The 13,427-nt window shown below is 46.2% G+C and overlaps 1 protein-coding gene across 1 annotated transcript in view; it reads right to left on the bottom strand.

The window, feature by feature from the left end:
* The window catches only part of CACNA2D4 (calcium voltage-gated channel auxiliary subunit alpha2delta 4), a 115,582-nt gene extending 103,673 nt beyond the window's left edge, over positions 1–11,909 (bottom strand). The window contains exons 1-8 of the mRNA XM_085324011.1: positions 11,856–11,909; positions 10,291–10,350; positions 8,108–8,270; positions 5,408–5,539; positions 4,295–4,355; positions 3,515–3,665; positions 2,585–2,659; positions 1,573–1,662 (exon numbers count right to left, since the gene is read on the bottom strand). Of these exons, the coding sequence (XP_085180137.1) occupies positions 1,573–1,662; positions 2,585–2,659; positions 3,515–3,665; positions 4,295–4,355; positions 5,408–5,539; positions 8,108–8,270; positions 10,291–10,350; positions 11,856–11,894 (771 nt within the window). The 5' untranslated portion in view covers positions 11,895–11,909. The remainder of the gene's footprint in view (positions 1–1,572; positions 1,663–2,584; positions 2,660–3,514; positions 3,666–4,294; positions 4,356–5,407; positions 5,540–8,107; positions 8,271–10,290; positions 10,351–11,855) is intronic.
* Between the last annotated feature and the right edge of the window lie 1,518 nt (positions 11,910–13,427).

Here is a 13,427-nt window from a genome sequence, read left to right as displayed (position 1 = left end):
GTTAGCAGCAGGAGCTGCAGTGCACTCCCGGAGAGTGGCTTGGGCCAAGGCCAGGCCATGGGCTCATTAAGGAAGCACAAGGCCACAGACTGACCAACTTCTGCCACGTAACTCRTGATTACTCAGGAAGTGTGGGTTAGACGAGTGGACAGCGAGGTGGATTGAGAACTGGCTGAAAGGCAGAGCTCAAAGGGTCGTCATCAGTGGCGTGGAGTCCAGTTGGAGGCCTGTGGCTAGTGGCATTCCCCAGGGCTCAGTACTGGGTCCCATCCTGTTCAACTTCTTCATCAGTGACCTGGATGAGGGGACAGAGTGCCTCCTCAGCAAGTCTGCTGATGCTACCAAGCTGGGAGGAGTGGCTGACACACCTGAGGGCTGTGCTCCCATTCAGAGAGACCTGGGCAGAGAGGAACCTCCTGAGGTTCAACAAGGGGAAGTGCAAGGTCCTGCACCTAGGGAGGAGTAACCCCATGCACCAGTACAGGCTGGGGGCTGACCTTCTGGAGAGCAGCTCTGCAGATAAGGACCTGGGAGTCCTGGTGGATGACAGATTGACCATGAGCCAGCAACGTGCCCTTCTGGCCAGGAAGGCCAATGGTCTCCTGGTGTGCATTAGGAAGAGTGTTGCCAGCAGGTCGAGGGAGGTGATCCTGCCCCTCTACTCAGCCCTGGCGAGGCCTCATCTCGAGTACTGTGCCCAGTTCTGGGCTCCCCAGTACAAGAGACATGGAGCTACTGGAGAGAGTCCAGTGTAGGGCTACGAAGATGATCAGAGGGCTGGAGCATCTGCCCTATGAGGAACGGCTGTGAGAGCTGGGCCTCTTCAGCCTGGGGAAGAGAAGACTGAGGGGGGATCTTATCAATGTGTACAAGTACCTGAAGGGAGGGTGTCAAGGGGAGGGGACAAACTCTTTTCAGTTGTCCCATGTGACAGGACAAGAGGCAATGGGCAGAAATTGAAGCACAGGAAGTTCCGCCTGACCATGAAGGGGGAATTTCTTCCCTGTGAGAGTGACGGAGCACTGGACCAGGCTGCCCAGAGATGTTGTGGAGCCTCCTTCTCTGGAGGTCTCCAAGGCCCGCCTGGATGCAACCCTGTCTAACATGCACTAGGTGACCCTGCATGAGCAGGGAGGTTGGACTAGATGATCTCCAGAGGTCCCTTCCAACCTTACTGATTCTGTGATTTTATCATTACTCCTGGTGCATAAAAGAGCAGATCTCAGCCCCTGTAACTCTCACAGAAAGCATGAGACTGACAGCAGAAGAAAATAAAAATTTCCCTCCTATTTGAAGTCAATGAGGATCTCGAGTCTGGTGCCTGCCCAGCAGCTTGCTGCCCATGCTGCTGCCCTCCATGGCCACAAACACCTGCCCCAAGGTGTCACGCACAAACCAGGGCATCTCTAAAACCAGCTTGCCCTTGCATGCTGCTTGTYGCAAATTCAGGACCCCTGAGATCAGCTCACGCCACTTCGCCCTGCAGTGCTATGATGGCTGTGCTGGTTTTTGGAAGTGGAGGGGAATGGCGGGGTGGGCCAGGGGCATGTCCACCTTGCATGATTCTCTTACCTCCCTCAGGATTTTGAAGGACTCTGTCAAGGCCTTGTTCACAGTCCCCACTCCTTTTGCCTGTAGTTCGTCAACCAGCTGCTTAAAGTGCTGGCAGGAAGAGAGACAGAAAGGTATTGATGAGTTGCAAGTGGCAGGCAAGGCACTTTTGTRGACAAGGAGAGAAAAAGGTAATCTGGAAATTGGTTAGATATTAATTTGCCCTGATCTGGCTGTAAATGAAACCCTCAGAGATGGACACAGGATGGACAGCATTCTTGGTTATTTTTTTCCTAGAAAGCTGCAGGATCCTTTGAGAAACTCTGCTAAGACATCACCCTCTAAAGTTATACTCTGTGACACAGAGCTAAGCAGGGAAAGAAACTTGGAGAGAAAGCTGGTTGTTGAACACACGGAACTGGCCATGTGAGGATGTACTACATCATATTAATACACACAGGGAAAAAAAAGAAAAAAAATCTAAGCTAAAAATATGAGTCAGCCCAGAGGGCAGTGGAGCAGTCAGACACAGACTGACCACCTCGGGGCTGCAGCTGCTGAGCCTTCCTGGATCAGAGCAGCAAAACCCCTAGACAAAGAAAGTCTGATGCGAAAGTATCCTGGTAGAGGGTCAGGCCAGGCTGAGAGCACATTCACYGGAAAAGGGTTGATTTTTCTCCTTTCTGAGGGCTGAGAACATAGGATTTCGGAGAACCTTTRCCTTCTGCTCACATTTTTTTCCATGGCAGGTTCACTCGTGCCCCAGCAGAGGAGGTACAAAATGTGTTGTGACCCAGGGAAGCTGGCTGTTGCTAGCTGACCTGGTGTTACAGCAGCTTTGCATAGGCAAAGGTATRCCATAGAGTCAGGACACACCACTGCATTGGGCCCTGTTTCTGAAATACAAACCCACATGCTTTTGGGAGATAGCTCTTTCTTGTCTCTAGAGTTTCACACCATAGCATCCTAACCGTGTGCTCTTACCACACTAAGAGAGCTAACCTAATAGTATCAATAGGAATCTGGTACTCACCTCTCTGTTATCTCTGTCTGCTTGGACCAGGATACCCTTAAAACAGGGCTCAATAAAATGAACATAGTCATTGTACTGCAAAGACAAAATGAAAAGAAAGGAGTTGTAATGGGGGAAGARAGGGGGGAAAAAAAAATCACAAACTGAGATGCATAAGTGGACGTTCAGAAGAACAGTAATGGATATTATGCTACTTTATTCATTCTCCCTTTAGAATTGTATGTAGTGATCATGGCAAATTGTAATTTTGATAAATCTTGTTTTTTCCTATGTGTTAATTATAATTTTTTTGCTAAGTTCCATCTGGGCACATGCACATGTACAAAAACTGATGGTTTTTTTCCACTCAAGACTTCCTAGAGTTCTCCAYACCCTATTAGCTTGTGCTTCTGGCCCCACTTCCAGCACTATTTGCATATACTTTTGATTTCAGAGATGTCGTGAGYCCCCAGCCATCAGCTGAACCTTGCAAATGGATTTAGTTTAAGCTCTGATGTCTCTGACACATGGTGATTGATGACAACCAGTCAAGTTACCACACATCAACTAACCGTGACAATCAGCGGTGCGTGCTGTAGACATCAGGCAAAACATACCAGTGTAAACCTCTTTCACTAAGGTCCAGATGAGTATATGCGTTTACTAGCTCAGGTCCCTATTAGCTCAGRTATCTTTTTACAGCACTTCATTATCTGTTGCAGTCACATCCTAAATAAAAAGATGCAGCTGACATCCTCCATAGAGGGAATGAGATGACTTAGCAGCCACCCCACTGATCACATGAAGCTGACTCCTAAGGGATAATTCATTTTAATCCCCCATCCAACCTGAGTACTAATGGCTGTAGTTACACTACTGTAATGCTTGTAGTTCGCTAAAGGGACACGAGGGACAAAAGCCAACTCTCTACAGGAAATGAGACATACTTACTGCAATGATGTTGACAAAGTCATTTTCTCCCAAGGTGTCTAAAATAGTAATAATAGTGTGTTTGGCAATGGTCATCCGCAGGCCCTTCATGCTCCCACTGACGTCCACAATAATTACAATGTCTTTGGGAGAGGTAGCTGCTTGGATGTACCTTTATAAGAAGAGAAATATGCTAAAGCAGGGTGAACACAAGCCTCAGTATAACATGTACCATGAGCACAGCTATTAGGCAGGGTTGGGCTGGGGAAGTGGTACCCAATGCAGAAAGGTGCAAGGTTGGGGCAGGGCCCTACCTTGTTCCCCACTGGCCCCAGTATCTCTTCTGCTGCATTGACAAGTACTGGGCCTGCTACAGACAAAAGTCCAGATAYTGCTGAGAGTGACAACTGCTGAACCATCCTTTAGAGATGTTGAACAGATTGAATAAATGACCCACATTTCCAGAGTCTGAACTCTCTGGCTGCAAAATTACAATGAGGATGAGACAGAGGAAGGAAACATTTGTGGTAATTTCCACTTGGTACATGTTAATGYCTGTACAGAAAGGTGGAACTGTAGGTGGTAAGCCAGACTCTCTAATCTGGTATTGCCTTAGTCTGTGTGCCCCTCAGATCTCCCAGAGGCAGCATGGGGCAGCAGCTACTGATTAGCTGCCTCACCAAAGCAAGGTCTGTTCCCTTCCTGTTTTGCTACCTGTTGTCCAGAGTAGAGAAGAAGATGGAAAATAAGGARCGAGAAGGGCAGAAAAATGCTTTGACCAAGTTTCTCCAAAAGCCTTACCAGCCACGATTCCTGCAGTCAAAGGAGATGACTCCATTCTCATCTGGTAACCATTTTATTCCTGAAGGGAGCAGCAAAAAGAACAATCAACACACAGAAACAGGCATCTGCTCCCTGCTCCCTGGGCACCAACACTTCTGTTACTCACTGCTGAGACCCTGCAGGGTCACGCAAGTCTGGCCAGCAGTAGCAGTTGCCATTCTGCAGAAATGAAAGCAGAACTGCATGGTCTTTGGCAGTTCTCAGTAAACTGTTAATTAGATTTCTATTCAAAATATACCCAGTATTGGCTGGCACCTGTAAAATCTATTTGGATTTGGGGAGCAGCTACACTGTAAGCTTTCTGACATTTTGATGTAGTTCTCAGCAACATCYTTTCTCTTTAAGGAGGAAAGGTTAAGCATAAAAAAGTAGCAGAGATGAGAACATGTCCTTSATTCTCTACTAAAGGCTGACACTGTCATCTCTGCTTTCCTCTTCTATGGCACGTGACAGGTCACATAACAAGGACACAAGAGCCATCTGACAGAGAGGTGGCAAGGCCAAATTACAGCTGCAGAAGAATCTTGTGCACTCCTCCAAGCATGGATCCTCCCTCTCACACCGTGACCTTACATGCTGCTCACAGCTGGTGAGGGGACAGCAAGTCAGGCTGCTCAGCTGTAWCTGGCACGTGTGGTCTTGAAGATGGAGAGTGGCTATAGTGCTGTAGCTGCAGCTAAAGATCACAGGAGAACGAGACTCAGAGCTGCTGTACAACTTCCAAATCCAATCTGAGGGATTTGAAGACCCCATGGTGTTTTGTGAGGTCTTTTTGGAGGGTAGTTTGCCTGAAGCTCACCTGAGCAAGCAGACTCCTCTGGGGTCACAAACGCTACATACTCGGGAGGCTAGTCCACATAAGAAGTAAGGGTCTATGTCTGCCACGGATGCTCTTCCTTTGCCTAAGTGGCAGAGGTGTGTGCATCGAGTCTTTCTGTTTGCTGCATGTGACCCTTCATGGGGACATACTATCTCCAAGCTTTCCAGACTAGGCTCTTTCACAGCACATTTCCCTTCCTGCAATGTTCATGCTTTGAGCTGGAAGAGCTGAGCAGGTATTTCCTCTTTTACCTGGGTAAAGCCTGAAGAATCCAGTGGAGCTGCCAAAGTACTGCCAGGTCAGTGTGGGGTCCCTTTCAAAATTGTCCACAAAAACAGGATTCAAGGCTTCTGACATGTAAACTCCATTCAGAATGTCAGGATCTGCAGGGAAAAAACAGGAAATCGGGGGGGGGGGGGGGGGGGAAGTGTGCAAAAGAGGGGAGGAAGAAGATGGAGACAGAGAGCCCTGGAAAGACTCCTGGCCTCATCCAAAGTTCATTCCTTGTGCTCTGCACAAAGTCATGCTCCCTTAACTAGGGTCGCTTGCCTCAAAATGACACCTAGGCCCTCGACAGCGGCTTCCCAAGAGACATTGTAAAGGGAATTGATTACATCATTCAAGCAAATCCTGGAGGGCAGGTCACCACTGGCAACAGCAGGTGATCTCAGCTTGGTCATATGCTATCCCCTTTTCTCTTTCTGGGCTCTTCTACCCCTGGGCATTACAGGGCTCYAGGAGACTCACAACAGCCAGCACTGTGCAGTACACAGCTGGCACAACAAGCAGACACAACTGACCTGTTACCTAAGATGGCATGCGTGGCTGTTGTATGGCAACCGCCTGGCACACCATTRAGAAGAACAGCTTTTCTACAAAGTTTTAAAATTTATACTAGCTCTCAAACCTCTCCTCTGGACACATTGTAGTATGTCCTAAGACACAGAAGCCCTATGATTTACATGTCTTTTCTTTCTCCTTTTCCACTGCATTTCTTTGATTCTGTTCTTCTCTTRCCGCCCCTTTCCACTTCTTCCCCAAAGCCCAAGCTGTTCTCACTTGCCCCGCTGTTGATATAAAGTTGMAAATTTGCATGAACTCATAGGAGGCCATGTGTTTGTAGTGTCTGATGTTGMCTCAGGGTACCTCAGGAGATCAAATGGAGCAGCAGCAGTAGGATAAGGGTATTTTAGGAGAATGGTCATCATAGAATTAACTGCATTAACGTGGAACAGGATGAGGCTATGACCCACCACTTCCTGTTTAGTCACTTTATGAAAGACAGCTTTAGTCAAAATAGGAGCGAAACTGAATTGTGGCTCCTCAGCGATGAAGCCAAACTCACTTATGCAGGAAGGGGAGCCAGAAGAGCTGCAGAGAGTGAGCCTCCGTGCTCCTGCTGCCATTTGCCAGAGAGGSAGGGAGTACTCCCAGGTGTTGTACAGACAAGAAATCAGCTGGCTGGGCAGTGCCTCTCCCCTCCAGGAGAGGGGAAGGACTATAACTGCCTCTTGCAGCAGCCATTTGGCCACATTTCTGTGTGCCACTGTAGGCAACAGCTCACTTCATGTTCTGCCACCGCAGCCCGCTCTGCTGGTGGCAAAACTGATGATTTTCAAATATATCTTCAGCTCAGTAGTACACATCATTCCTAAAGCCAGCAGCAGAAGTAAGCCAGTGTTAGTGATCCTCATTTCAACCAAAATCATCMTCACAGACATCACAGGGGTCAGAGATGTCTCAGATGAAGGACTGAGGGGTGGWTGCTGACAAGACAGATGGCTGCTTGAATTATCTAGACTCCTGTGGTTTTGAAACCTAAGTCAGGCTGTGCTTGACCTGGGTGGGGAAGTTCCATATGAAAAGTCTAGGAATCACACCAATCTTTAGGCACAAATTTTTAGTATCTGGTGCTGTCAGATCAGATGAAATTCATTTAAAAATGCGAGAGAAAGAAAAGTCCCTCTATTGTTCCTCTAAATAATGTAGCAGTTGTGAGCACAATTGCCAATGCGCCTGTCCTGTCTGGTCCTGAAGCTTGTAAATGAGCTCAGTCTATGAGAGAAGTAATGATGGAGCTTTCTTTCTTTTTTCTTTTCTTTCTTTCTTTTTTCTTTTCTTTCTTTTTTCCTTTTTTTTGCCAAAACGTTTACAAGGAGAATAACCGATGGACAGGCTGGCAAAGAACCAGTTCAAGCAGCTTCAAATGTTGACAGAAAAGAGCACAACCTAAGGGCAACTGTCATCAGGTGCCTCAGCTTTCAGATGAGGTAAGCAGCATGCTGGCTTGCTCAAAGATGGGCCAGTTTCTCATGTGCAGCTGTAGCTGTGTGAATGTGCAAGGAGGAGAGGACACAGCTCAGGCATGAAGGAGGCTATATGAGCCTCAGTGCTTCCCTTGGCTCCTGCAAYTGCCAAAGGCTTGCTGAGAACAGAAAATAGCCCAGAATAACCACATCTCCATAGCAGTTGTGAATTAACTCCCCACAATAAGCTCACTGAGAATTAAGAGTGTCCTCATGARACATTAGAGCCTCATAACACAAAGGTATTTGTGATCTAATTTCTCTGTTGAAATCAGTGAGGTCTTTGGCACCCAAAGGCCATGATGGATCTGGCCCTCTGTAGAGAGTAGCTATATCCAGTAAATCCACACCACAGTTCATTTTTGCTAGATGAATCCTGCAAGACTATAGTCTACCTAAGACAGAAGGCTGTCCATCATAAGAGGTCTTCCAAGAATGGATTATACCTAAGTCCTGTCACAGTGGCAGACTGCAACAGAGACTTGACTGTGTCTTGGGACAGTACCCCTCCAGCTCTATTTTCTATTATCTTTTTTTTAATTGTCTTTTTTTCTTTTGTCCCACCCCTCCTTTTAATATTATTACTCCTTGATAGCTTCTACAGCAGCCARTAGTGAGAAAGTAGAGTCCAGTGGAGTCCATTACCTTTGTTGTAGACATTAGTGGGGAGCTGGATATCACTATATGTTGTGTTCACCAGTAGATTATTGAAATGCTCATTTGGCTCCAAAATAAATTCATCTCCAAGTTCCACATAATTATCATTCTCATCCTTCTCATTAATCAGAAGAGAGTTGTAGTAATCAAACTGTTGATGAAGACAATGGAAAAGAGAAAGGCAGCAAGAGAAAGAATAAGACAGATTATTATCAGTACTGCCTGAAAAAAACATTAAAATATGAAAAGCGGACATCTGGATAATTTAGGCTTCAAATTAGGTCAATATGAACAGCAAAAGAGAGCCGCTATCAACTGAAAAATGGTAAGCTACCCAAATGATGATTTCTGTCCGATTTCTCACTGTCAGGTGCCCACACGTGATGGTGCAACACGATAATTGGCATCAGACTCAGACTGGAAGCCTCTGAAGAGCCATCTAGAGCAAACGGACATGGTGACAGATTCTCATGATTCCTCACCTGAGAAGTATTTAAGGGATTACCTGGAGAGGTGAAGTGTCTTCCTGTGTCTGGCTCCTGAGCTTTGCTACAGTGTGCGCCAATTCTGAGCTTACTTGTTCTGYTCCTATAGCTATCATCTGCTGGAGTAAATCTTGATGCAAATGCAACTAGGATTTTCCCCTTGCTGTGCCTCTCCAAGCAGCAGGAGCCCATCAAAAGCAAAAGACAGAGCAGAAGGTGCTCAAAGAGAAGGCAGTTACCCTCCCTGCTAAGACTATTCAGRATTTAGTATCAACCAACCTTTTGGTGTCTCCAGGATTCTCCTCCTTGGATAACAAATGCTTTTAAAGTGATTTTGTGCATTTTATCTCAGATCAGAGGTTATCTCAGAATATGTATTCAAGTACCGAAATACTTAGGGAGCGTGAATTGTGTGTGTGAACACAGGAACATGTGCCTTGCTTTACCCATAACCTTCACTGTGGATGCAGCTGACCTAACCAATGACAGTAACATGACTGTTACTCTCTTAAATAAAGAGGTAGGAGAGGTGAAGTTAATAGCTAGCTTGATTTCAAGAAGCATTTTCATCCTCAGCTTTTCGTCAGTATGGAAAAGCATACTTGCAGGGTACCTTGTACTTCCACTATGCTCCCTGTGTTTACACTGCCTTAATCAGTTTTTCAGTCCTATTCCTTTCACCAACAATAACCTCGTAGCACTGCTGCAAATAATTAGAAAGCCAATTATCCAGTATGGACAGCACCAAACTTTCACTTAGTTGGGAATCCTGACAAGTGTGCGTCTGCAGGGTAGAGAAAAGATGATGGGAGTTGGTGAGAAAGATGGTGGGAGACTCATCTCGTTGGATTAATGGTTTGATGCGGATAGTTGTCATATCTTAGGTTTGACCTTTGCAACTGCATCCTCCTCATTGCTCATGCACACTCAATTTTTAGCCCATTTTCCAGTCAAGTAATCCACAGAACAGCAGCTAATTTGCACTAACACATTACATGGATAACGACAGCTGGTATGCATAATGACAACTTACTGGTATGCAGTATTATCTGTAGCATCACACAAGCCAGTGCTTTCTCAGATCCTTCCCATCCTTGATCCAAAGGGTCTCATTCCCTTTTCTAAGGAGGGGAGAATTGGGTACTAATTCCCCATGAGGATTGCAGCAGCTGCTTATCCAGCTCCCACATGCTAATCCTTATCCCTTTTGAGGGGCTTCAGCACCTTCAAAGTACTGGAGCTGCCCAAACAGCAGCCTAATGCTATAGCTACTTTGAAGCCTCATGTTTCATGGTTAACTTGCTTCTCTAGCCATTTCCAGCTGAGCATTAATAAGCTGGGTTTGTGGCATGAGAAGCCATTATAGGAAAGGGAGGAACAGTTTAATTATCTATCATACTGTGTTCGCCCCTGCCAAAATCCCACTCTCTCACTTGATGTGCATGCATCCCTCCCATTTTTGCAGGATGGCAAGGCAAGGAGCTCTAGGTCAGCGTTAAAAGGCTTAGGACCTGCCATAGGAGTCACTTAGACTGCTGTCTAGTAAGACAAGCTGAGGGCCATGAAAACAAGGACACTCCTAACATGTCTAGGAACCTGAGGGGGGTGGGTCCTGCTACTCCTGTCTTTTGGCTAGTCTCTCTAAGTATATGGGCCACATTTGGTCACTGATAGATATAAACTTACCTCCAGTGASGAGTTGTACTCATGGTTCAGATCTGCATCTTCTGCTGCCTCCACCAACCTCTAACACAAACACAAAGAAAGATGAGGGATGCTGCGGGAAGCACACAAGAAGCTTTTCCAKTACATCAGTTATTTCCTAACCACAATTAGTGAGAGGGCAGCAACCACCTCTGCCCACACAGCACAAAGTTGTGGGGGCTATAAACTTCCCTGCTTCCCTCTTTTCCTGCTGGCCTGTCATTCTCTCCTCCAGCTTTACCACCTGGAAGACATTCACAGCAATTTCTTTCTGAGTATGTTCACATCTACTTACTCCAGAGTCCCTGGTAACTTCCTGAGCAATCATAGACATCATAAGACAYACATATACAAACAGACACATGTCCATTTAGAGAAAAAACAGACAGAGATTTTATCTTATTTTCCAGGAGCCCTTCCAAAAAGCCATGGGAAARGCATTTCAGACCAAGCCTGATGTCAATACCTTGTCAAAGAAACAGGCCTTCTGGGAGTATCAGTCTGCTATTGTTACTGAGACAAAAGAACACAATTTGATTTTTTACAGGCCTCATTGATGCTATGGCCATTTATACACTTTTGCCATTTATGGAAGCCAAAATAATCATTGGTATTCTCCAGTCTGATGCTTYGGGGCACTAATTCTCACTTCGTACAGACTGGGAAGGAATCCAGCCAAACATGTACAAGTTTTCAGAGTTCCACAATTAGTGGCAGCCTCAGCAAAACTACTTTTTTTGGTGCTTCACAAAGGATAAGGCAATCCAAACACTGGGAGAGTCTGGCTATGAATGTAATGGTATGGGCCAAAGCCCTGAGTCTGAACATGCCCAAATTTAGCTTTGAGATTCAAATGATGTGTTTCTGGATCATTTTTACACATTAAATGCTTTAAGCTGTCAGGGTTGTGTGACTGCAGAAATATGCTCCTAAATATAAGGGAGTATGTTAGATCCCTGGATGCAAGAAGAGGGGCTGTAACAATTACCTGCTCTCATTCCAATATAGCAGCAGTTAAAGAATATTTGTCACCTCTTCCACATTTCCCCATGTACACAGCTGGAAATCCAAGTGCTTTACTTGCAGGTCGTGTTCAAGGGCTGCAGAAGTTTTCCCCTGAGCCACACGCAGAGTTAAAGCAAGCTACTAGTCTTCAATGGCTTCAGTGGAGTGCATTATGCACGGATGAACTTTATTTTCATTTGTGGGAGGCTTTTTTCTRTTTAAACAACTACAAAGCTAAACCTTCTTCTCCCAGAAGAGCATTCATTCCCCCATTTATTTCCAGACTTTGTGTTTTTTGTTTCTTATTTCTTACTCTGGGCTAAGGGAGAAACCAGTATTCCCCTGTCTGTACGCCCACAACCTCCCACCAGTATCTACTTAAAGCTCAGAAGGAGCCAGCTGCACCAGCAGGCGTTTGGTGGGATGAGAAAGCGCTTGTGTGACCTCTACGCCCAMATACCTCTGGCAGAGGAGGGGGGCCAGCACCTGCTGCTATAAGGCCAGCAGSAGTGGCCTTCCTTCCTAGAGCCCCATGGTCATACCTCAACAGCTTCGACCTTCCTGCGGAGCATGCTCTCCATCTGCTCYGAGAACTTCTTCACCAGCTCCAAGCCGTCCACCTCTTTAATCTTCAGAGTTGGCTCCACATCTTTGTATTTCTACCCGAGGGAAAGGAGAAAATCCTGCTGAGCAGGAGGCTCACAAGGAAAAGGGTCAATCTAGTATGGCTGTTATCTTTGGTGAAGAAAGATGTATTGAGAGGAATGACCCAATTTACTCCTTCCTCTTGTCTTTGTGCTGCCTCCCTTTTCATCCCATAATTTGGGCACATGCAGATAACTGGCCACATCACTGGTGCCTGAAAATCAGGTTTTGAAAACCAGAAGTGTGCTGTTCTTACATCAGTAATAACATTGTCTKCATCACAGCCCTGAAACTGAATCAGCGACATGGGCAGATTTACTTAGGGCAGAGGGAGCTGTGTGCTGTATTTACATTGCCCTCCATGTTATAGGTGCCCTCAGGCACTGGTGACAGGGTCACACTAGGGAGCACGCTTTCCTCCCACAGTGCCATCTTATCTGCAGCATAGCTTGCCGGTCCTCCAGCAAGGTGGGTCAATGGGCTGCTAAGTGCTTTAGGCAAGAGATTGCCAAGGAAAAGCCAGGAAGACAGGAACCGTGCTATTTATTTAGCACATATGAGCATATTTTGGCTAGGAGCAGTGCAGGTGACTTCCAACAACTAGGACTTACAAGTGTGGTGCAGATGCAGTAATGAGGAAGGTACCATAACTTTAGAGGTTTTTCTGACTGTTTCATATAATCTAGGCATTTAAAGCCTGAGAGTACTCCCAAACCGGGTAATTATATTCTGTCCCCCTAAGCCTGGTCTTTTAAAATTGAATGCAATGGCCTCTATTTCTTCTCAAAAAATCCTAAAGTAGATTAAAATAGACAGAAAAAGAGGGGGGAAAAAAGCAAAAACAAAAAGCCCMAAAACCCTGCAAAAGGAGACAATGTGATTAACCTATTTCAGAAAAGACAGAGCCTTATCTCCCTGGCAATGACTACGTTCCCTGGGAGTGCAAAGGCAAGTGATTGGATTCCCTGGTCCCTCATCATCATTGCTCTCTGCAGCACATACACATCTCCTCCATCCTGCTGTAGGAAATTTATTCCAGCCTGTAAGTTTTGTCACGTTCTCTTCTTGTATTGGCACCACAGCCATCTCAGTCAGGGCTATGCCTCTCGCCTTGGTACAAGAGGAGGTTTAAAGGGTAAGGGTACAGCAGGGACTTTACTGACCCTCCTGAATGAGAAGAAAGTGGGAGGGTGTTTGCATGCCCTTAAGGTGAGCAAGTGAAGCTCCTTTTGTTCAACAAGCTCATTGATCCTTAGGGAAGGCAGCTGAGCGTAGGCAGAGGCAGAAATACCTTGAGGACGGGGCAGGCTGAGGAGGTCAGCCAGRAATAGAAGCAGCATCCAGCCTGCGGCAGGCATGGTGGGGAGGCTGCTCCCTCTGCCTGGCGTGATTAACAGCAAGGGTTTTACTGGATTAAAAACGCCAGGCCTCGCATCCACTCTGCTGCAGCCGGGTAGCGGGGATGCACG

Source organism: Rhea americana, unplaced genomic scaffold (genome assembly GCF_003343005.1).
Source record: "Rhea americana isolate MKP2758 unplaced genomic scaffold, rheAme1 scaffold_9, whole genome shotgun sequence".
NCBI lineage: Eukaryota > Metazoa > Chordata > Aves > Rheiformes > Rheidae > Rhea > Rhea americana.
The sequence above is the reverse complement of the archived record's forward strand: the minus strand, read 5'-3'. Positions and strand labels throughout refer to the sequence as shown.